Source organism: Artemia sp. Qi Xiang Cuo, chromosome 11 (genome assembly GCF_049724085.1).
Source record: "Artemia sp. Qi Xiang Cuo chromosome 11, ASM4972408v1, whole genome shotgun sequence".
NCBI lineage: Eukaryota > Metazoa > Arthropoda > Branchiopoda > Anostraca > Artemiidae > Artemia > Artemia sp. Qi Xiang Cuo.
The window spans coordinates 575,551-599,798 of record NC_142804.1 but is presented as its reverse complement, the minus strand read 5'-3'; the positions used below and the strand labels follow the sequence as shown (position 1 = coordinate 599,798).

The 24,248-nt window shown below is 35.4% G+C and overlaps 1 protein-coding gene across 7 annotated transcripts in view; it reads left to right on the top strand.

Annotated features, from left to right (window-relative positions):
• LOC148946508 (all trans-polyprenyl-diphosphate synthase PDSS1-like) overlaps positions 1-21,305 on the top strand; it is a 63,841-nt gene extending 42,536 nt beyond the window's left edge. For all 7 annotated transcript variants that reach the window (XM_089097394.1, XM_089097389.1, XM_089097393.1 and 4 more), the window contains 3 exons: positions 1,192-1,323; positions 4,760-4,954; positions 21,014-21,305. In XM_089097394.1, coding sequence (XP_088953520.1) covers positions 1,192-1,323; positions 4,760-4,954; positions 21,014-21,235 — 549 coding nt within the window. In that variant the 3' untranslated portion in view covers positions 21,236-21,305. The remainder of the gene's footprint in view (positions 1-1,191; positions 1,324-4,759; positions 4,955-21,013) is intronic.
• The last annotated feature ends 2,943 nt before the right edge of the window (positions 21,306-24,248 follow it).

The following is a 24,248-nucleotide window of genomic DNA, read 5'->3' as shown; positions in this document are numbered from 1 at the left end:
CATGTGTGGTTCCTCAGTCTGTTCGCTTGAGTGATATCACCGTCTTGATGTAACCGATAGCGGGTTATAATAAGCATCTTAAGTTCCGGTGTCACCCAGGGTTTGTCTTTGTCAGCACCTCTTATCATCTTTACTGGAAAGTGCTCGTGATATTTCCATAACAGCCGACGATTTAGAGTCACAACTTTCAGATTTATATCGATGACGAAACAAATTTCATCGAAGTCAAACATCCCAGTCCTTTATTTGAAAGAACAAATTGCTTTTTTTAGCCTCGGGTCGAGTGTCTATTTTCACTTTGCGTGATGCTGGAAGCACAATTCGTGCCTTCCAAAAATGATATTTGTGATATGTGCAATACAAAGGGCCGAGAAGCACGGTTGTTCGTGGTAGTTTGGGATATTCATGAAAATTAAGTTAAGTTATGCTACGACCAACGTGTGTGGGGATTGAAACAATTTGCTTGAGATCCACCATGCTTGAGGGCCACGCTTTATTGCTTTGATTGAAATCACAACCAATTATTATTGGGGATGGAGGAGGAACGTGCGTAGTTGTGTTGGGATCAGGCGGCTTGGTGCTGCCAGGAGTCGTTAGTAGTAGTAATACCGCCAATCACGAATGCAGGTGCGAAATATTTTTGGCTTAGGGCATCAATATGACACTGGATCAGTTGTCTGGTGTTTTTGGCACACTAGATAGTGACGGCAGCCACGACTAACTGTGAATGTCTTTTGATATGCGTTTAGGTTTAAACTCTACCGAAATCACTTTGTTACTGAAGTAACTTGGCTGATGTAGTCGTTTACATGGAAGGTCCTAACGATAGTAAATTCTCGTATTAAACAATACATTTAAACTTGTTGATATTTCCAGTTTCTTCAGAAATATCCCAATATTCAGTAATTAAAGTGATGCTTGAGCAGTTCAAATGGACCATAAATTTCTCAGCCAAACCTCGCACAAGCAACAGTGGTAATCTTCTTTTATTTTTGCTAAAAATTATCTCATAAAAGTCTAAATGGAAAGCAGATGGTGAGCTTGGAGTCGAATCTCAAGGATAACAAATTTGTTACTCTCGACAAGCACTATTTTTATTGATTAACTGAGTGCAAGAATTTCAACAGATTAGTCTCATATGAAGCAAAAAAATTGTTGGATGCATAAGTTTTAGGAAAATCTTTGTTTTAGGTTGTGGCAGATTTAGTACAAGGAGAATTCCTACAAATGGGCACAAGAGAGAGTGAATCTGATCGTTTTAATCATTATTTGTTAAAAACATTCAAGAAAACAGCAACAATCATGGCGTATAGCTGTAAAGCAGTGAGCTATTTTCTATTACTATTTTGTATAATAATAGTGTTGATTTTGCCGTGGTTTTGGCTGTAAAATTTCCTATTTTTCATGAAATTTGAGGTAGAAAGTATGGAGAATGACCTTTTTATAGAGGGTCTTAGTCCCTTTTGATTTGCTTTTAAGTTGTCTTTCTTACCTTTTTTTTATTGTCGTTGGCCTACAATAGAATTATGACACACCACACAGACACACACACACACACGTTAGATCAGGGCATCATTATGTTGTGGTTGAAGTTGAAGAAATGCTGCTAAAAAAAACTTGTGTAATTTTTCTAGATTTTTTTTTTTAATAAAGATACAAAAGGAAAGGTTTTAACCTGTAGGTGTCAATTTTTTCTATCAGATTGACATCCTTGGCAAGTTTTACCGCAATGCTGCCAAACATTGTTCAGATTTTCTGGATATTCTTTTTCAAACAAGTAGGTTAATAATTCACACACTTTTTTGAATTACTTTAAATTAAAAATAGTGTTACTATTTCAAATGTAAAGAAAACTTCCAGGGTGTCTCTCCATGGAGTAGAATTTCCGCAGGGGTGGGGGGAAATTTGTTAGCCGTTTTTTCATTGGACAGGACCCGTTTTGCTATTTTTCCTTTTTTTTTTAATAAAAACAAACCAATGCACACTTTTCGGGTACAATGTGTCACTTTATAATTGCCTTATAAAATCATTTACTTGGAATTTACTTGGAATTTTTATTCCAAACTATGATTGCTTGTATAAATAAAACTATATTATATCTATTAAGTTGTCCCATCGATTACCTCTTGGCAGGGGCGTCCCGAGGCTCGTTTTATTCGGGGGATGATCTTCGTAAATTTTTCCGAATTGCTACCTGATTTATGTCGAATTTTCTGCAGAAATCAAGAATTTTGCTAAGTTTTGGCCGATTTTGCAAAATTTCTGCCGAAATTTTTCCCTTCGGCAAATATTTTACCGTAATGTAAAAAATTTTGAGGTGGCTCCCACCCCACCCTGGGAACGACTCTCCCTCTTGGTGCCCTATCACCATATAAGATTACCCACGTTAGATGTTCATGGTACACGAATATCTTCAGTGAACTAAGCTTTGAAAATTGTAGTTCATATAGTTCGGCACACTAAAGTACATACTTAAAGTACATACTAAATTAGCATAAAAGTACCTAAATACTCGGTTTTGACTTTAAATGAAAATAGTTCTAATTGCAGTCAATTAAAATTCAAGAAAATGCAAAGTGCATGCCTTAGAAATTTTGAACATTTATAATTTGTGTGCCAAGGTTGCCATATAGTCTTTACTCCCCGAAAAGTAGATGCTTACCGTGGAACACTTACCGGTATTCACTAAAAAGCCACAAGAAACTGCCATTAGTTGACGATAATTTACTGTAAAAATACTTGCAAAATACTAGTAAAACTACTAGTAATATAATATAGATTCTTGGCCTGTGTAAATTAAGAGTATACTAGACAAATGTGGGCTATCAGTCTGGTGGAATGACGGCATTGGACCAGGGGTGGAAACAAGATTGATTGCAAAAGCTGTGGAAAAAAGTGCTACAAGATCAAGAGATCCAGATTTGGCAAGAAGACAAGGTTAAGTCACAATCCCTTGGAATATGTAGAAACATTAAAAAAGCATGGGAAGAAGAAATATAATCTAAAATTTGGGCTCCAAAATGATACTTTAAACTGGGTCTTATCAGTAAGAGGGAATTTTATGCCGCTTGGGGGGTGGAGAAGAAAGTATTTAGGGAGGGTTAAGACACGGAGTGGTCCCTTCTCTTGTCCTATGTACAGAGAGTCTGAAATCATATAACATTTTGTGTGTTATCACGAAGAACTGAAGGTCCTTAAAAGGGAAATTTTTGGAAGGGATGTCATACATGGAATTTGTCTAAAAAATCAAAAACGAAGTAGTTGCAAAGTGGATATTAGAAATTTGGGAAATTTTGTGAGTGTGGGGATGAGACATAGGGAGGGTTATCTATCATAGTTTTATTTATTTTGGCAGTGCATTGATAGCCCATTGGTAACAATAAGCTTCTATATCAGCGCTTTCAAACTTTTTATTCACGTAGTTAAAGTAATTTATTGATTCCGTAATTTGATATTAATTCACTTATGGCAGAATGAAAGTAATTTAAAAAGAAAATTTGATCAAAGTTATTCCGCTACCCTATTTTTATGCTGCTTGGTTTCAATTTTGCAATTGCTTACTTCTTGTAGGTTTCAGTTGTGAGGGCCATCTTCTGAATGTGGCTTATGACAAGGAATATACCGAATTCCAAGCCGGCAACTAAAAAGGGAATCAAGAAGTGAAATAGATGATTAATATTTCAAATAGCTGATTAAGTTTTTAAATTGCTGACGATTTCTTAGATTTCTCTTTAAAAGTTTAGTTTCAAGTCACAAATTCTATGTATTCAGTTGTAATGTATTTGAAGCAGAAAAACGATAGTTTAACTTTTAAGTATCAAAATTATTTTGGAAACGACCCATTATTTTTGTACTAAAAATGCACTAAAAAAGCACTTCCAAGGACCAAGCGATTCTATCGAATTTCAGCTTCTACGCCATAGATTTGTTTTTTACAGGTCTTGTTCTACACACTAACTTCAACCCTGGTTCAACTAATCATGAATCTTATCACCTCTAACATAAAATTCAGTCTACTATAACTGCCTTAGAGGTACTGATGCTCACCTTCACGTGATGCCCTTGAAAATAGCAGGAGCAAATAAGGGCCTACTACTGCTGGTTTCAGACGCGTCGAACCACTGGTTATCCCGCTCCATGTCTGACCTTGAGACAGGGTATTTTGGTAAGTACGCTGCAAAGATTCGATGGATTGAAGCGAGCAATTGCTGCGCAAATCATGCACGAGGGGAGGAAGCGCTGTCCGTGGTGCAAGAAAAAAAACTCTTTGAGGGCCAATTTCCAGATGGGAAACAGAGTTCTCTTGCTAGTACGGGTTGTGTGAGGATCAAAGATCGCTTGACGGTGATGGCTGGTGAGTGGTGGGGGACCCTGCCTCCTTTTTTTAGGGGCTAATGTTGCCTGCCGAAGGCAGTCAGAAGATGGCGGGTGGAGTTCATGAGGGAAAATAATGGTGGACACCTTGACACTGCAAAGGAAGACTCTTCAGCAAAGGGGAAAAATAGATATAGGTAAGCCCTATCTCAAAATACCATTTAAGTGTATTTGTATAAATTTAATAAGCGTATTAAGTAAGTGTATTTATATAATTTTAATTCCTTGGGGTAATTTTTGATCGATATATAAATTAGAATTGATGAAAGTGCGTAAGCATGGCGCTGATGTGAAAACAAAAAAGATTATTTTGATGGAAATCGTTTCACTAGGCTATATTTTATGCTGTTTTGTTTCAAATTTTATAATTACTAACGTCTTGCAGGTTTCAATTGTTGCTGGCTGTGATAGTCATCTACAGAATGTGGCCTATGACTATGGTCGTTATATAGGATTAACCTTTCAAATAGTTGATGATCTCTTAGATTTCATTTCTGACTCTAGTCTTCTTGGGAAGCCAGGATTGGCGGATCTTAAACTTGGCCTGGCAACAGCGCCTGTTTTATTTGCTGCTGAGCAGGTGATGACATCTTCAATCAGTTAATTACTCAATTTATTGTACTTAACGAACACAAAAATAATTAAATAATACAATGAAAATTCTACTCCAGGAAGCAAGTTTGGGTTGGATGAAGTAAAAAAAAAAACATAACAAAGGTTAAAAAATACTCTAGAAGAGATAGATATGTACATAAATAGGGAGAAGAAGAAGAAATGCGAGAAATGAAGCAACGGAGATAGAGAGAGAGAGAGAGAGAGAGAGAGAGAGAGAGAGAGAGAGAGAGAGAGAGAGAGAGAGAGAGAGAGAGAGAGAGAGAGAGAGAGAGAGCAGAAATAAGAAAAAGAGAAAACTCAACAGATTAGCATTATTTAAAAATAGTTGTCAATGAGGAATTTACAATAATATTGGTAGGGATAGAGAGCCGTTGAGAAATTTCACAAATTGTGACCAATTTTAAAGCCATATCAATTGATCTGGAAGGGGTCCAAAAACGATGCGACAAAAATCGTAAATGACAATTTCACTATTAATTAATTAATTTATTTATTTTATAACCCATAAAAATACTAGGAATGACGATCGAGTATAAAAAAAATAAATAAAAAGAAAAGAACACATACAAAAAAAGGAGAAAATACGTAGAAAGTAAAACTTCAATAAGCCAAACAATTTGGAAAAGTGAGCCACTCCAAGGGTGGTAAACCTCTTTAGATGAAACATATAAATAAATACAGTATAAAAATGATAATAGCTCAGCAAGTCAAAAAAAAAAAAGAAAAGAGGAAAATAGCATTAAAACCAAAAATCCTTCCAAGGGTGGTTCGACGGATAATCTTTAAGCTTGAAAAAAGAGCCTACGAGACGAAAGAATAAAATGCGATTTAAATACCTGCAAGAGGAGTATCCTCTTTCAGCCGAACATGATAATACCTGAAAGAGGAGTATCCTGATATCCTGATATGAAATACCTGAAAGAGGAGAATCCTCTTTCAGCCGAATATGATAATACCTGAAAGAGGAGTATCCTGATACCCTGATATGAAAGACCTGAAAGAGGAGAATCCTCTTTCAGCCGAATATGATAATACCTGAAAGAGGAGTATCCTGATATCCTGATATGAAATACCTGAAAGAGGAGAATCCTCTTTCAGCCGATTATGATAATACCTGAAAGAGGAGTATCCTGATATCCTGATATGAAATACCTGCAAGAGGAGTATCCTTTTTCAGCCGAACATGATAATATCTGAAAGAGGAGTATCCTGATACCCTTATATGAAATACCTGAAAGAGGAGAATCCTCTTTCAGCCGAATATGATAATACCTGAATGAGGAGTATCCTGATATCCTGACATGAAATACCTGAAAGAGGAGTATCCTCTTTCAGCCGAATATGATAATACCTGAAAGAGGAGTATCCTGATATCCTGATATGAAATACCTGAAAGAGGAGAATCCTCTTTCAGCCGAATATGATAATACCTGAATGAGGAGTATCCTGATATCCTGATATGAAATACCTGCAAGAGGAGTATCCTCTTTCAGCCGAACATGATAATACCTGAAAGAGGAGTATCCTGATATCCTGATATGAAATACCTGAAAGAGGAGAATCCTCTTTCAGCCGAATATGATAATACCTGAATGAGGAGTATCCTGATATCCTGATATGAAATACCTGCAAGAGGAGTATCCTCTTTCAGCCGAACATGATAATGCCTGAAAGAGGAGTATCCTGATATCCGGATATGAAATACCTGAAAGAGGAGAATCCTCTTTCAGCCGAATATGATAATACCTGATAGAGGAGTATCCTGATAGCCTGATATGAAATACCTGAAAGAGGAGAATCCTCTTTCAGCCGAATATGATAATACCTGAAAGAGGAGTATCCTGATACCCTGATATGAAATACCTGAAAGAGGAGAATCCTCTTTCAGCCGAATATGATAATACCTGAAAGAGGAGTATCCTGATATCCTGATATGAAATACCTGAAAGAGGAGAATCCTCTTTCAGCCGATTATGATAATACCTGAAAGAGGAGTATCCTGATATCCTGATATGAAATACCTGCAAGAGGAGTATCCTTTTTCAGCCGAACATGATAATATCTGAAAGAGGAGTATCCTGATACCCTTATATGAAATACCTGAAAGAGGAGAATCCTCTTTCAGCCGAATATGATAATACCTGAAAGAGGAGTATCCTGATATCCTGACATGAAATACCTGAAAGAGGAGTATCCTCTTTCAGCCGAATATGATAATACCTGAAAGAGGAGTATCCTGATATCCTGATATGAAATACCTGAAAGAGGAGAATCCTCTTTCAGCCGAATATGATAATACCTGAATGAGGAGTATCCTGATATCCTGATATGAAATACCTGAAAGAGGAGTATCCTCTTTCAGCCGAACATGATAATACCTGAAAGAGGAGTATCCTGATATCCTGATATGAAATACCTGAAAGAGGAGAATCCTCTTTCAGCCGAAGATGATAAGACCTGAAAGAGGAGTATCCTGATAACCTGATATGAAATACCTGAAAGAGGAGAATCCTCTTTCAGCCGAATATGATAATACCTGAAAGAGGAGTATCCTGATATCCTTACATGAAATACCTGAAAGAGGAGTATCCTCTTTCAGCCGATTATGATAATACCTGAAAGAGGAGTATCCTGATATCCTGATATGAAATACCTGCAAGAGGAGTATCCTCTTTCAGCCGAACATGATAATGCCTGAAAGAGGAGTATCCTGATATCCGGATATGAAATACCTGCAAGAGGAGTATCCTTTTTCAGCCGAACATGATAATATCTGAAAGAGGAGTATCCTGATACCCTTATATGAAATACCTGAAAGAGGAGAATCCTCTTTCAGCCGAATATGATAATACCTGAAAGAGGAGTATCCTGATATCCTGATATGAAATACCTGCAAGAGGAGTATCCTTTTTCAGCCGAACATGATAATATCTGAAAGAGGAGTATCCTGATACCCTTATATGAAATACCTGAAAGAGGAGAATCCTCTTTCAGCCGAATATGATAATACCTGAAAGAGGAGTATCCTGATATCCTGATATGAAATACCTGAAAGAGGAGAATCCTCTTTCAGCCGAATATGATAATACCTGAATGAGGAGTATCCTGATATCCTGATATGAAATACCTGCAAGAGGAGTATCATCTTTCAGCCGAACATGATAATACCTGAAAGAGGAGTATCCTGATATCCTGATATGAAATACCTGAAAGAGGAGAATCCTCTTTCAGCCGAATATGATAATACCTGAAAGAGGAGTATCCTGATACCCTGATATGAAATACCCGAAAGAGGAGAATCCTCTTTCAGCCGAATATGATAATACCTGAATGAGGAGTATCCTGATATCCTGATATGAAATACCTGCAAGAGGAGTATCCTCTTTCAGCCGAACATGATAATACCTGAAAGAGGAGTATCCTGATATCCTGATATGAAATACCTGAAAGAGGAGAATCCTCTTTCAGCCGAATATGATAATACCTGAAAGAGGAGTATCCTGATACCCTTATATGAAATACCTGAAAGAGGAGAATCCTCTTTCAGCCGAATATGATAATACCTGAAAGAGGAGTATCCTGATATCCTTACATGAAATACATGAAAGAGGAGTATCCTCTTTCAGCCGATTATGATAATACCTGAAAGAGGAGTATCCTGATATCCTGATATGAAATACCTGCAAGAGGAGTATCCTCTTTCAGCCGAACATGATAATGCCTGAAAGAGGAGTATCCTGATATCCGGATATGAAATACCTGAAAGAGGAGAATCCTCTTTCAGCCGAATATGATAATACCTGAAAGAGAGTATCCTGATATGAAATACCTGAAAGAGGAGAATCCTCTTTCAGCCGAATATGATACTACCTGAAAGAGGAGTATCCTGATATCCTGATAAGAAATACCTGCAAGAGGAGTATCCTCTATCAGCCGAATATGATAATACTTGAAAGAGGAGTACCCTGATATCCTGATATGAAATACCTGAAAGAGGAGAATCCTCTTTCAGCCGAATATGATAATACCTGAAAGAGGATTATCCTGATATCCTGACATGAAATACCTGAAAGAGGAATATCCTCTTTCAGCCGAATATGAAAGCCGAATATGATAGTTCAAACTTTATCTTTTAATTATTTCAATTCACGGTTCGAATCATGTATCATTATAATGACCAATTGTAGTATAATGATGATGAAGGGAAAAAGTAGCTTTCATGCCATGATTTTGAGCATAGCTTCAAGGATAGTTTTATTTTTATTTGGTGGGTCCTGATTTAAAGTTCTCCAGTCTCGCGATTTATCTGTGACTTGACGTAACCAAGCAGTGACGTTATGTTTTGATCAAGATATGATGCATCTTAATTAAGTTAGACTTAGAAGAAAGAAAACTTTTAAGAAGAAGGAGACGAAAAAAGAAATAGAAACAGAAATAAAATAAAAAACAAATAAAATCATATCTAGAATTCAATGTATTTTTTATTCAGAAAACTTTATGACAAAAAATCAGACTTGGTTGATTTTTTTTCTAAGTCATTGGTCAGGATTTGTAACAAGGAAAAAAAAAAGGTTTCATTTTGAAGAATTTGGCTTCTTGTGTGATTTCTGATCCTTTTTTTTCAAAAGTTGAGAAAAAAAAACTACATACTTCGAACGCTAGGTTTAGGGGAGGGTTTTCCTGTAGGGACTTAAAGTTTAAAAAATTCACAATAAACGTTTTTAATCCATTTAAGATACTTTTTCTAAATATTGAAATGATTTTTCTCTTTTCGCAGAATTTAAGGATACAATTTTGACTTTTTCTATTATTTTATTATCAAACCTTTCAAAAAATGAATAGTATTTTTGAAAACTTGCAAGATAAAGACTGGTACGGATTATTAACACCGGTTTATTTATAAAAATTGATTATAATAGCAGAACCATGGTCAGTTTTTAAATAACTCGATTTTTCTCTTTATTCAAGAATAGCCGGATTAAATTTTTTAGTCTGTATTATAAGCCACCTTTGTTTTCCATTAGCTCTTCGCGACTTGCCATTCTTCGCCGCTACGACACCTCTTGTCGTGAAAACCCCCTTATATTATTGTCTACAATGTTATATTTATATAATATACAATTATTTCCGGAGATAAAAAAATAAAGGTTTTTTTTTAATTGGTATTGATTTTTTACGAAGGGTTATTTGCACAAAGAAGGTTTTTATCTGGCTTTTAAGACAAGACAGACACACTTTTGTATAACTAGCACACAATTCTAAATTTCTGAATTTATGTTTTATTTCTGACTTTATTTCTGAATTTCTCCTACTATTCCTGAATTTGAGTTTTATGTTTACTCTTAAATGCTGGATTTTAAGATAAAATTGGTGAGAATGTATCTGAGAACTTAGCAATAGATACTACTACTACAAATCACTGCAGCACAAACCCGCCTGAGGCCAACACAGCTACGCACGCTCCTCCTCCATCGCGAAGATATATTCTCAAAGCAATAGATATATTTTGGGAATAAATAACTTATGCAAAAAAAAAACGGAAGCTGTTGCTCCTTTCGGGGTGTACTGATATTTTCCCTCCCTGATTGAATCGTACACATTTCTATGTGCAACACGTTTCTATAATATGAATGTGTACAAATTTTTTTCATTTCAAGACCTTTCTCTGCCGTCCTAAAATAATCGTTTGTTAGCAATTGCGATTTTGTAACTGTCACATAGTTGAACATAAATGAGGGCATTAAAAATATACTTTAAATCTATAACAATGACGGCGTTTTCTTGACGGTGTTGTAATAACAAAAATTTCTGTTTATTCGAAACTATAATGAAACTTAATAAATTTCTAACCGCCAAGGCTTATATTCCTTCGGAAACATGCGATTTTGGGACACAGGCTGCAAACTGCACCGAAAGAACAAGATACTAACGACAATGGATTCATAAGTTTTGGGTCCACCCATTCACCGATTTTGATATTATTTCTGCCTTTTTTTTACCTTTTTTTTACCTTTTCGTTTTATTATTCAGTAAAAAAAAAAAAAATATTCAAAGCAAGTCTCGAAATTATTTTTTACTTTCAGATATGGAAGAACAGCTAACTTTTGGTCTTATTTTGAAGCACTAACAATTTTAGATTGCCGGAATTTAAAATACCAAAAACTTACACAGGGAACATAAAACTTCAGAAAAGGAAATACAGCAAATTAAACACAAAGATACAAATTTCTAATTATTTTCGAGGCCCAAATAAGATGTAGAAAATCACACTGTCTTGGTTTTCTTCAAAAGCGCCATTTTTCCTTTCATCTATGCTCTTGAAGATATCGCAAGATCTTTATTGGCTGTCAATTATTTTGAAAGCTACTAATGTTTAACAGTTTTCAATTCTTTTTGCTTTTGACTTAATTGATCATTCTGGCTTTTCATCTGCGCTGCCTCTTTTTCTTTCATCTACGATTGGCTAAATATTTAGTACAAATCTTTGTTGACATGCAATCACTTTGAAAATTGCTAATGTTTAAGAATTTTCAGTGCCTGTTTGGTTGCGGTAAATAAAAGATACGGTATGACATATTTTGTAAAATTGTCTAGATGTCAGTTATCGAAATATCTTTATACGTACTATCTAATATCTTGGGCGTTATCCAATTATCCTATATTTGTTATGGGTACTTTTCAGTTATCCTGACCACACTAAAAAAGTGAAGCTAGGTTAATCATAATGAAATATTCCAAAATATGATGAAAATATAATACTTTAGTAACAAAATTATGGAAACTACCACAAAGAATTATGGAAAACAGACCGCTCAGAACGCATTATATGAAATGCCTAACCTAGTTTAACCAACTCTATATTAAATATTTAATTGAAATATACCTGTGTAGTAGTTTATCTCACTGGGACTGAGCTAATTGTCTCCGATTGCAGAGGGAGAAACCGGTTTTACTCAGATCAAGAACTTGAGTATGATCGGGATAACTGACAAGTACCTTGTTATGTAAGCATCTTGCAGATGCAGAATTTTCGACCACTGGACTTGGAGGAATACCCCCCAGGGGAGAGGGTCAATAATTAAAGAAAAATTCTCGATGAGGGGGGGGGGGGCAACGATAAAAATAAATTGTATTTGATAGTTTGAATGGAAGTGCCCAGAAATTTAAGAAATGTTATGATTTCTGTTAGGACGATTTCTTATTTTATTCTTTTGTAGCGTAAGGAAAAAAAAAACAGTGATTTCGGTTTTATTCTTGAAAATTGCCAGAAACTCTCTAAGCTCCAAAAAAACTTCTCTGATCCGTTTTACGATTATTACCAAAAAACATTCGCATTCCGAATCTTTGTTTTCAATTTGAATGTGTATTTTAATGTGTGCTTAAATTCAAAGCTTAAATTACCTAAATTCAAAAGACGTTTTGCGATGTACTAGTAATTCATAGCGGTAATGATAGTAATATAAGTAATATATATATATATATATATATATATATATATATATATATATATATATATATATATATATATATATATATATATATATATATATATATATATATATATATGTATATATATATATATATATATATATATATATATATATATATATATATATATATATAACAAACTTAGAGGGAGTAGTCAATCCGGACTTGTCCCAGTTAAAGATAGGAATGGGGTCGCAATTAGTGATAAGGAAAAAAATAAAGAGAGATGGGCCGAACACTTTGAGAACTTGCTTAACCGAGATAGAGTTGCAGGAAAAAATATAGAGGAAAATGAAAAAGTTTGTGATACTTTGGATGTGAAGGAAGATTTGTTTTGTGAGGATGAATTAGCAACAGTACTAAAAGGATTAAAGAATTATAAGGCTCCTGGTGCTGATAGGGTGGTAAATGAGTTTCTTAAATATGGTGGCGCTGAGGTTAAAAATAAGTTATTGAAGATTATGAATATGATTTTTGAAAAAGGGGAAGTACCTAACGATTTTAAGAAAACCTTAATTGAACCGCTTTATAAGAAAGGTGATAAAAGTGAATGTGGTGCTTATTGAGACATCAGTATGATCCCTCTAGGGAGTAAATTACTTAGTAATATGATACATTTTAGACTGAGAGATGCCGTTGACAAGGTTTTAAGAGAAGAGCAGTGCGGTTTTAGAAAAGGTAGAGGATGTGTCGACCAAATTTTCACTCTTAGGCTAATAATTGAGAAGTGCCTGAGTTTTCAAACACCTTTGGTCCTCAGTTTTATAGATTACGAGCAAGCGTTCGATTTTGTTGATAGAAGAGCTTTAGTAAAGGTTTTATCCTTGTATGGTATACCAGACAAATACATTAAGGTGACCAGTGCTATGTACGAAAATAACACTGCTGCGGTTAAGGTAGGAAATGAGGTTAGCAGCTGGTTTTGTATTAAATCAGGAGTTAAGCAGGGCTGTGTTCTATCCCCCTTTGTATGGATTATTTTGATGGACTTTGTTTTACGGAGCACAGAAAAGGCAATGGGAGACCACGGAATCAAATGGGGAGGAAAAAATCTCCTGGACTTGGATTATGCTGATGATTTAAGCATTCTAGATGAAAGTTTGAGCAAAATGAATGGCGTTTTAGAGGTTTTGCGAGTTCGGGGTGCTAGAATTGGTTTGAAAATTAATGTTAGGAAGACTAAGTCACTAAGTCTAGGAATAAGTGAAGATGAAAAGGTGACGTTGGGTAATGAAAAGATTGATCAGGTGGGCAACTTCACTTACCTTGGTATTATTCTTAGTAAAGATGGTGGGAGCAGTGAAGATGTTAAAAGTAGAATAGCCAAGGGTCAGGGTGCTTTTTCACAGTTAAAAAAAGTCTGGAAGAATAGGAAGATAAGTCTGCTAACCAAGATTAGAATATTAGAAGCTACAGTGATGACAGTGGTCAAATATGGCTCTGAAGCATGGACGCTCTGAAAGGCGGATGAATAATTGGCAGGTTTTTTCCAAAGAAATTGCTGAAGAATTCCTCTGGGTACACTGGTGACTCACCATATTTCAAACCATAGGCTGTACGAAATGTTTGGTTCAATGCCGCTCTCTAGGGCTATAATAAAGGAAATGTTGAGGTGGTTACGGCACGTTGTGCTGATGAAGGATGACAGATTGCCGAAGATTGTTCTTTTCGGCCAACCATTTAGGGCTAAACGAAAAGCAGGTCGTCCCTGTCTGGGGTGGGAGGACGTCATAAAGAAAGATTTAAAGGAAATGGGAACTTCGTGGGCGGGTGAAAAAAGGGAGGCTTTGAATAGATTGGGGTGGAGGAGGATCGTGCGTAGCTGTGTTGGCCTCAGGCGGCTTGGCGCTGCGGTGAGTTATTAGTAGTAGTAGTTGTAGTATATATATATATATATATATATATATATATATATATATATATATATATATATATATATATATATATATATATATATATATATATATATATATATATATATATATATATATATATATATATATATATATATATATATATATATATATATATATATATATATATATATATATATATATATATATATATATATATATATATATATATATATATATATATATATATATATATATATATATATATATATATATATATATATATATATATATATATATATATATATATATATATATATATATATATATATACTGCAACAAATTATAACAATAATAATGGTGGTACAAACAAAAATTAGAATTGAAAAAATTAGAAAAAAAGAATAAGTGAAAACTTTCTTCCTTCGCGTTTTGGAGAGATGATACAGTTTTCGGCGTTTAATCGATATCAGTTCCTTGTTTTTATGTTAGAGTGGAAAAGCGTTTTTCGGACAAATTTGTTGTTCCAAATGGCAGCAATTTTTTAACTGCCTGTGCGATTCAAATATGCGATTTGAACTGCCTGTGCGATTAAACTGCGTGTGCTATTCATGTGCGATTTTGAAAGCCTTTGCAGCTTTTGGTATCCACAAAAAACGACAGGTTTGGTTTACTCTCAAATTGAATACGTGCTTTAGTATTAGATCGAAGTCCAAGAATTGCTTCTGTCAAACCTGAACGTTCTTCTGGTATCATAGATGTTTCACGTTTAAAAGGATCTACAATCAAACTAATAGCACGAGTTTCAAGATCTGGAAAGTATTCTGAAAACCGCTTTCTGAGTTCGATAAGATGTCTTACTATTGTATCCTTGATGTCAGCAAAAGTATTATTTTCGCAATCTTCCAAAAAAAAACTAACCTTGAAAAAGAAGCTATCTTGTTCTGTTCTACTTTCTGTCTCCAATATTGCAGCTTTAATCCAAACGCTGACAGTATTTCTCTCGCCAAAATGATATTAATATTCTTTCCTTACAATTCTTTGTTTAATATATTTATACCCTCAAAAATGTCCGCTAAATATGCGAGATATGTAACCCAGGAAGAGTTATTAAACTTTTCTGCGAGAATATTTTATTGATCAGCCATAAAAATTTCGACTTGAGTTTTGAGAGCCCATATTCAATTTAGTACATTTCCGCGAGAGAGCCACCTTACTTCTGTATAATAAAGTAGGTCCGTATGTTCAGCTTCACCATCCTGGCATAATTCACGAAATAGCCGCGTATTTGGTGTATGTCCCTTGATAAAATCTACAATCTTGATGACATCATGCATGACGTTTCCAATGTAGGTTCTAAATATTTGACCAATAAGGGCCTGGCAAAGGATCATGCAAGGAGTAACTTCAATATTTGGATTATTTTTTTACGAAAGCTGAAAAACCTTTTATATGACCTAGTATAGCTGGAGTTCCATCCCAAGATACACAAATGCAATTTTCCCATTTTAAACTTTGCGCATTGATGTATTCATTTACTTTATTTTGGACATCAATTACCACGAGATCTCAACTCGAGAGGAATAAGAAACAGTATTTCCTCTTCAAAATTATCTGCACCTTTGTAGCGAACATATACCATTAGCTGTGAATTGCTACTAAAATGATTCGTCTCATCAAGCTGAATGGCAAAATATTTAGCCTGTTTTAATGCGAAAATAACCTGTTCCTTCACATTTTCTGCCAATATAGAAATTCGTTCTTTAAAAATTTTCGCAGACAAGGGCACTGAATCCAGGTTCTTCGCTTCTTTTGGACCACACATAATATCTGCCATTTTAACAGCAGGTGGTTCAACCAAATCTTCACCAATAGTGTTGGATTTCTTATTTGGAGCAATCAACCAGCCTACTTCAAAGCTAGCCCTTGCTGCTGAATGCTGATCAAATGTACCGTACAAGTTGCTATTCAATCTTTGTCTTTTAACAGATATTTCTCAATTTGAAAAGTATTCTCGCGGTTTGGAAGACAGGTGGGAATGCAAATTATCTAAATGTTTCGTCAACTAACGTTTTTTGAAGTTTCTGAAGTCAGTATTTTCATACATACAACACGTTGTGGTTTCATTGTACCATTGTTTTCTATTTGTGGAAAACCGCAATTAAGGAATTCGTCTTGGTATATCCTTTTCTATCTGCTATCATCTGAAGGGAGACAGAAAATACTAATTAAAATACTTGAATTAAATTTTCAAATTGCGGCTAACCTTTATCGATATATTGATGATTAATGTTAAAATAGTGGTCTTGTCAGCAATTAACTAGAGAAACTGGCTCTCTGACTCGTCAGTGTATTTGTATCTTGACGGCATGACAATGGCATGGACTGAGCAGGTAGTCGGGGCTGTGCTTTAGTGCACAAAGATTTAACTCGAAAACACTCTAGTGGTGGGGAGTGAGATGGCGTGGCCTGCATATGTCGCTAAATTGTCTAAAATGAAAGAATACTAACAGGTTTATAAAATAGCAAATTAAAAATACATACTTTTTGCTCACAAAAGTTACATTTTTACCCCCAAAAATTTCTTTTTTTCCCCATTTGGGGTAATTTACCCCGGTTCCCCGACCGTTGCTATACAGTGATTTTAACGTCATATTATGTTATGTTATTGTTTAAGCTGTCTGATGTAATGTTAGTTTGAGGGTTTGCCGTCAGCTACCCACATACACAAAAGGATAAAGGTATTATTATATAATATTGGATATAATATATACTATACTATGCGGTAATAAGAGTAGATATGTCTTTGGAATATTATGAATAATATGATTGGTAATGTTAGACAGACTCAATTTATAGGGAATTTTTCCTTCATTAATTGCTGAAATCTGCCATTTCTTCAGTATAAATGTCCAGTTATTGAAACTGTAGATAGTATGTATTTATAAGCAATGATTGCTGAACCACATTTCTCTAGACCGCAATGAAATTAAAAACAATATTGAAGGGAGAATAGGGTATAGTCATCAAGTTTAGGGATATGAGGTCAGCTACCCTCATTAAAAGAGGGAGAAACTAGAAATTATGTGAAAGAAAAGGCAATTCTTTGGCACGGTAAGTGTGCAAGGTTAGTACTTAATCGGAGCTTGACTTTTGAAAAATAAAAAAGGCAACGTTATGTATTCTTTAACTATTTTTAGGGGGGAGGGAAGTTACTTTTATAGGTAGTGTAAGTACTTCGCTTCGTTACTAGAACATAAGATTTCCTTTAGTTCTCGTTTTGTTTTCCTTAGATTTTGATGTTCCTGAATTTCTCTCTATAGTATTTTACAGTGTCCTTGTAAAGTTTTGTACTGTCGTATCAGTTTTCTTCAAATGTTTTATTATAATGCTACTACCTCATACATATAGATTTTCTTTATTATTATTTCCGTTTTTTGTTCCTAATAGAACGGTCTATGTGTCATCGTTCCGTGGGTGGGACTTTATTAAGTGAAGACCTGCGCGTACTAAACACTGCGATCACGCACAGCTTAGGGACAAGGGTCCAAGGACTCGTGTTAAGCCGCCCCCCTAGTCTTGGATATATGCTTATAGTATATTCTGATTTTGCTTTGACATCATTAATGTCAAATTTCTGATCAGCAATACCATTTAGCGATTATAATTAATTTTGTCCTTGAGGATCCCAAATAGTCTGAATGATTGCTATATGTCCATGTTCAGACTAATTAGATAAACTGCCTAAGCATTTTTTCCCTGGAATATAGGACTATGGTTAGTAAAGACCTATACGCAAGTAATGACTGATCAGTCAGAAACGGATCATGATAGTAACTTTTCTGTGATTCCTCCTGGTTCAGATAGATAGTGCTGATCGGCAGTGTTCATAATGCTTCATAAAGAACCTGTTCTTGGCATTTTCGGATCTATAACCTCATAAAGAAGAACAAGATGGTCTCCTAATTTAATTAGAAGATCTCTGGTATAGTAAAGAAATAAAAAAAAACAGCAGAAAGTGATATAAATGATTTTAGAAATGCATAATTATTTGGGGTTAACTAGCACGTTATTAGGATGATAGTTCAAGAAAATAACTGTACCTTTATTTAATTTTGCAGTGATTACTTCTGAAGGATGACCGCAAAGTTGTCTTTTGTCTTGTCATCCCGAACAGAAACTTTTTTTTATTTATGGCATCAGCGGGCCCATATAGATAGCTTTAATAGTTAGTGATTTCAATAATACGGCTATGGCCATAGTGTTTCATAAAGAAACTCTTGGCATTTTGGTTATCTGACCTTATAAAGAGGAAGAACATTTTCTCCTCATATAATTAGAAGATCTTTGGTTTAGTAAGAAAAAAAAAACAGCAGAAAGTGATATAAAGGATTTCAGAAATGCACAAATATTTTGGATAAATAACATGTTATTAGAACGTATAGTTCAAGAAAATAACTTTACCTTTCTTTAGTATTCCGGTGATGACTTCTGAAGGATGACCGTAAAGTAGTCTGTTGTGTTGTCATCCCAAGCACAATTACGGCATCTGCGGGCCCATATAGATGGCGCGGATAGGCAATGATTCAAAATTTTGGTGATGTCCATATTTTTTCTCAATGTCACAAGAAAATTATTATTGATTTAGGAAAACCTGTAAATTCAGTAGACAGTGATGTAAGTGATTCGAGCATTGAATAGTTCAAAAAGCAAACTACTAGGATATATACCTTAAGGTAACAAGTTTGGCTTTTTTATTCTTCAAGGGGTGACTTAAAGAATTACCTTTGGAGTATGTGTAGTCTCCCCCTACCCCAACTAAAAGCTTCTTAAACAAAATTGGATTTTAAAATGCTTTCATAGTCAAGATCTCATTTTTGCATAGCTGCGAACTGAACAAAACTTGTTTTGTTTTCGAACAGTAAAGTTCTTACTTACAGGTATTAGCTCCACTTTGATTTATTTGATAGTGCAATTTATAGCATTTTTGAGAGAAGAGAACCTTACTCTTCTCCTCTCCCGACATAAAACAGAAAATATAACCCCCCGGGAATCAGCTCCTACATAATTAAACAAATTTATAACGTTGCCTCACTAAAAGAAAAGTTGAGAGGTGCGTAATTAAATAGGCTTGTAAATTAAGACTTAAGACGTAAGTTAACAGAATAGAACTATGAAATATCAAAGATTAAATACATAAGGGGTCGGTGAATTGAAAAATTTGCTTAGGACAACTCTCTTCACTGTTTCCAGCAGAAGATATATTGAATGAGATACTGGATTTTTTTTTCATTAAATCGGAATCTAAAGCAGACATTTGTTTTGTTTTTGTCTTTAATTTCTGTTACTTACTTAGACCAAGTTCCTTCTAAGCCTAGAGACGCATAGGGCAGCAACAGCAGTTCGCCAGAAGGACTTATCCTGAGCTTACGACTGGAGCTGATCCTACATCGAAGCCTTCGCCTACTTTGTCTCCCTCTCTAACAGCCTGCCGATGGTTATTTTGGGGTTTCAGTCTTTGCCTAGCTTTCCACATGTTAACATCTTGTGATTTACCAGAATATTTTGGGTTTGTTAACCTTTTGGTATCCAAAGTGGCTAGACAAAAACTGGTGTGGCCTACATGTAGATAGAAGTACTCTTCTACATGTAGAAGAGTTTTCTAATTCAGTTAAATGAGGTTACAATTTTCCTTTTCATGCAGGAGCTGAAAAATGTGCTTGAATTGATTATGCTAATTGGATGAAAGTTGGTTGTGTCCCGACTGTTCCTCTAAGGGTACTTTGATCGTGGTGAATCCAGCTTCCTTCTACCTCCGTCATGAAGAAACGTTCCCCTCTCAGAAATCTGCTTGTCACACTAAGGACAACGCCACTGTTTTTGTAAACCTCCCTTCTGCTCTGAGCACCACCAGTGAAAGCTCGAACTTCTCCTCACGGGAAGAATCAGTTCAGACCGAAATTCGCCTAATTTTTCTAAATTTGATTCAATGTATCAGACCGAGTTTTGTCCCAAGGTGGCCTGCTTCTATTATTAAAAACTTCGACGCGAAACCGATATTCCCACTGTCAAACTTGGAAATCTCAAACCGGAGGATTTTTTGGGGCCTTTAGAATTAAATTGTATGCTAGAGGAGGCTTTGAGCTATATTCCCATTATTATTTCGAATCCACTGCCAACAACACATAATATTGATATTCCTTCCCATTTCGACAGATTTAGTATAATCCCGCCAACATTTCACCTTCCTAACCCAGTAAGATGGATACAAAAAAATTGCGACGTCACCTCACTGGAAGAATAATTCGTAAGTAACTAATCTGGCCAAACAAATAACCGAGCCCGATTCACAATGTGTCAAATTAATCTAATGGGAATGTAACTGACTGAATCTGTCGAAATAAAAATGATGAAGAAATTATTGAATATCTATGAATTGAAAGATCTTACAACAAAGAACATAGCCGCTAATGACACCAAGTTTTTGAACTCGGACCTTGGCAAAAGTGAAGAATCTTTAAAATTATGCATACTATTTTTCAGTGGCCTGTGCAGATCTAATCCTTGTAGTTTGTTACATTTAGGATTTATCGATATATCCTCAGAGCACGTAAAGTGTTATGTTTTTTCCCTAGTCAAACGTCTAAAATAGAGATCTAATGTCTTATTTACTTGATTTTTAGTACCCTGAACTCAATGTTCTAATAATGAGGCGATTCTCACAACCTGGTGATGTGCAAACAGCGCTAGAATGCGTTTTAAATTCAAATGGATTGGAAAGAACGAAAGAATTGGCCAGACAACACTGTCAAGAAGCCCAAAGGCAGGCTCGCCAGCTAAATCCCTCTGAATTCAGGAACGGAATGGAAGCTTTAGCACAGTTGGTTTTACAACGGTTAAAATAGGATTTTATTTTAACTTAAAATTAATGTTATCTAGTTTTAGTTTTTTTTTTTCTTAGTAAAAATTATTTGTTTTGTATTTCGTTTGATGTCGGAAGAAGTCAATGCATTCAAGGGGATAAATCCCTCTCCCCGTCAATAATAAAAAAAAATTATGATATGTAAAAATTGGTTGTTTAAGTTACCTTTATTTCCTGTTTTTCTGTTTTCGGATTTGCCTTCTCCCTATCCCCGTCGAACAAGCTGCACACGGGCTTGCATAAGTTTTCATATTTGTATATTAGAAAAAAAAGGCCAGAAAAACTTGATGACGGTGAAAGTCGAACATATCATTCATGACAGTATAGCAACATAGAACCAGTATTGAACAAGACTTAGAACCAGAATCAGAACCCAGCGCTGCACATTCGGTAAGCACAGCTTATCCCAGGGTAAAAAAAACGGGGAATATGACTGCAGCCAGATCGAGGAAGAGTGACTTCGTGTAAAACATCGTCAAAATATCCATTAAAAAAAACAAAAAACGTTAAATTTATTATTTTTTCTCATGCTTATGTGACCTACCTTCCTTTTATTTGTAGCAGGACCCCTCCTGAAGCCCATTACTGACTCTAGGTGGGTGCAAGGGACAAGCTAATCCTGTAAATCTCTTCACCGGCGGTAGAGTTCTAGAAAGCGAAGCTTGACCCTCCGTCCCTAGGTACCATAGGAAATCCATTGCACCTCTACGCGGTGAAGGGGTGTAAACATCGCTAATGTTCATGCCAAGCAAGGTGATGGCTAACGCACTGCAGGTTGACCTTGAAGAGTGGCGCCCCTTGAGGAAATTTTAGCATAGTAAGGACATAGTATTTGCACTGGGTTGTGGTTAATGGATAATTTTTCTGGGTTTGGTCTGTTTTAGTGGGCGTTTTCGGAATGAAAAACTTCTTTCTAGGTAATTTATCTACTATGGGTTGCCTACCCATAGTAGCATAATATATGTAGGCATGAATATATAATGAGTCGGAGGTAATACGCTTGAAATTATATGTGTAGGATTTTGGCTCTAGTTGATAGAAGAGTATTGCCAAGTGCTGAAAACTATGTTGTAACCATGAAAGGCAAAGGATTGCACAAAGCCTCCATTCAAGAGGAATTCCCTGGGACTTCTTGTTATCTGGGTTTAAGCCAGCTTAAGCGCTCCTGTGTAGACTTGAGAAGAATGCTAGTCCCCGTCCTGCACTGGTTCTTGGACCATTGCTTTTCCTGAGGCCAAAACAATTTCAATGATTTAAATTCTATGAAAATTGCAGCTTGGAATGTTAAAACGCTAAAAAATTACTATCGTATCGATATTTTGATGGACGTATTCTTGCGCTTCGAACTGGACATATTAGGAGTTTCAGAAACTCATTTCCCAGGGGTAGGATACATGAAATTAGGTGATATAGAATTTATTTACTCTGGCAGAAAGAATGGGGTACATAGACAGGGAGTAGGGTTCATGATGAATAAGGAAGCTGCTAAGTCTTGTTTAGGTTGGGTAGGTATTAGTAATAGAATGCTAGTTGCCCATTTTATGACTGAAAAGTGCAGAGTATCAGTCATAGTAGCATATGCCCCTGTAGAACCGACTGACGGAGATAGTAGTGACTCAGATGAAATCCATTTACAGCTACATGAGTAAACAGACAAGGTCCCAGGTAACAATATGTGATTTGTATTAGGACATTTTAACGCCCAGGTCAGTAGAAATTGGGATAGATGGTATCCTAGCCTAGGTAAATTTGGTGTAGGAAAAGAAATAGTAATGACTGCAGACTGCTGCGATTTTGTAGATATAGCAACCTACTTATAACTAATACATTTTTTGGTCATAAAATGGGTCATAAGTTAATATAGTATTCACATGGTGGTAAGAGAGCTAACCTTACTGATTATGTTACTGTAAACCGAAGATTGGCAGAATCATTGCAATATACTAGGGTTAATAGTGTTATTTATGTTAAAAGTAAATATCCCCATTTAGTAGTGTCTAGGGCTAATTTAAAGCAGAAATTTAGGAAGGGTAATTACTTTCCAGGAAGCTATGACGTTGGTAAACTCCAGGATAAGAATTTGAGTGAAACTTTCCAGGAACAGTTGAATACTAAACTGGAGAGTTTCAATTTTAACAATATTGAAGCTGGATGGAATGGTTTCTTTAGAATAATTTGTGAAGTCGCTGATGGTGGCTTAGGGAAGAAAGTAAGGAGCACAGATAGGAATATTAGTGAAAATGCTTTATATTTAATAGAGAGGAGGATGGGCTCGTACAAGAACTATCTGAGTGATGGATCATATAAAAATAAAAGTAATGTAAAGAAAATAGTGAATGCATTAAAAAAGGAACGGATCTTCGTGTTTTAGGAGTTATGAAGTGGAGGCCATGGATGAAATTACCGAAGATTGGGAAGATGCAGCCAGACGGCACAACAGTAAAATACTGTACTGGCATATTAATAAATTGAGAGGGAATAGTAAATCCGGACTTGTCCCACTTAAAAACAGGAACGGGGCCACAATTAGTGAGAAGGAAAGAGTTGAAGATAGATAAGCAAAACATTTTGAGAATGTGCTAAACCGGGACAGAGTTACTGAAAAAGATATAGAGGAGAAGGAAAAAGTTTATGGCACCTTGGATGTGAAGGAAGATTTATTTTGTGAGGAATACTTAGTGACAATAATAAGACCCCAGGTCCTGACAATGTGGTAAATGAGTTTCTTAAATATGGTGATTATGAGGTTAGAAATAAGTTATTGAAGGTCATGACTATGATTTTTGAAAGAGGGAAGTATCTATCGATTTTAGGAAAACCCTAATTACACTCTGTATTAGAAAAGTGATAAGACTGAGCGTGATAATTATAGAAGCATTAGCCTGGTTTCTGTAGGTAGCAAATTACTCAGTATGGTGATACTTTTTAGACTGACAGATGCTGTAGACAAAGTTTTAAGAGAAGAACAGTGCGGTTTTAGAAAAGATAGAGGATAT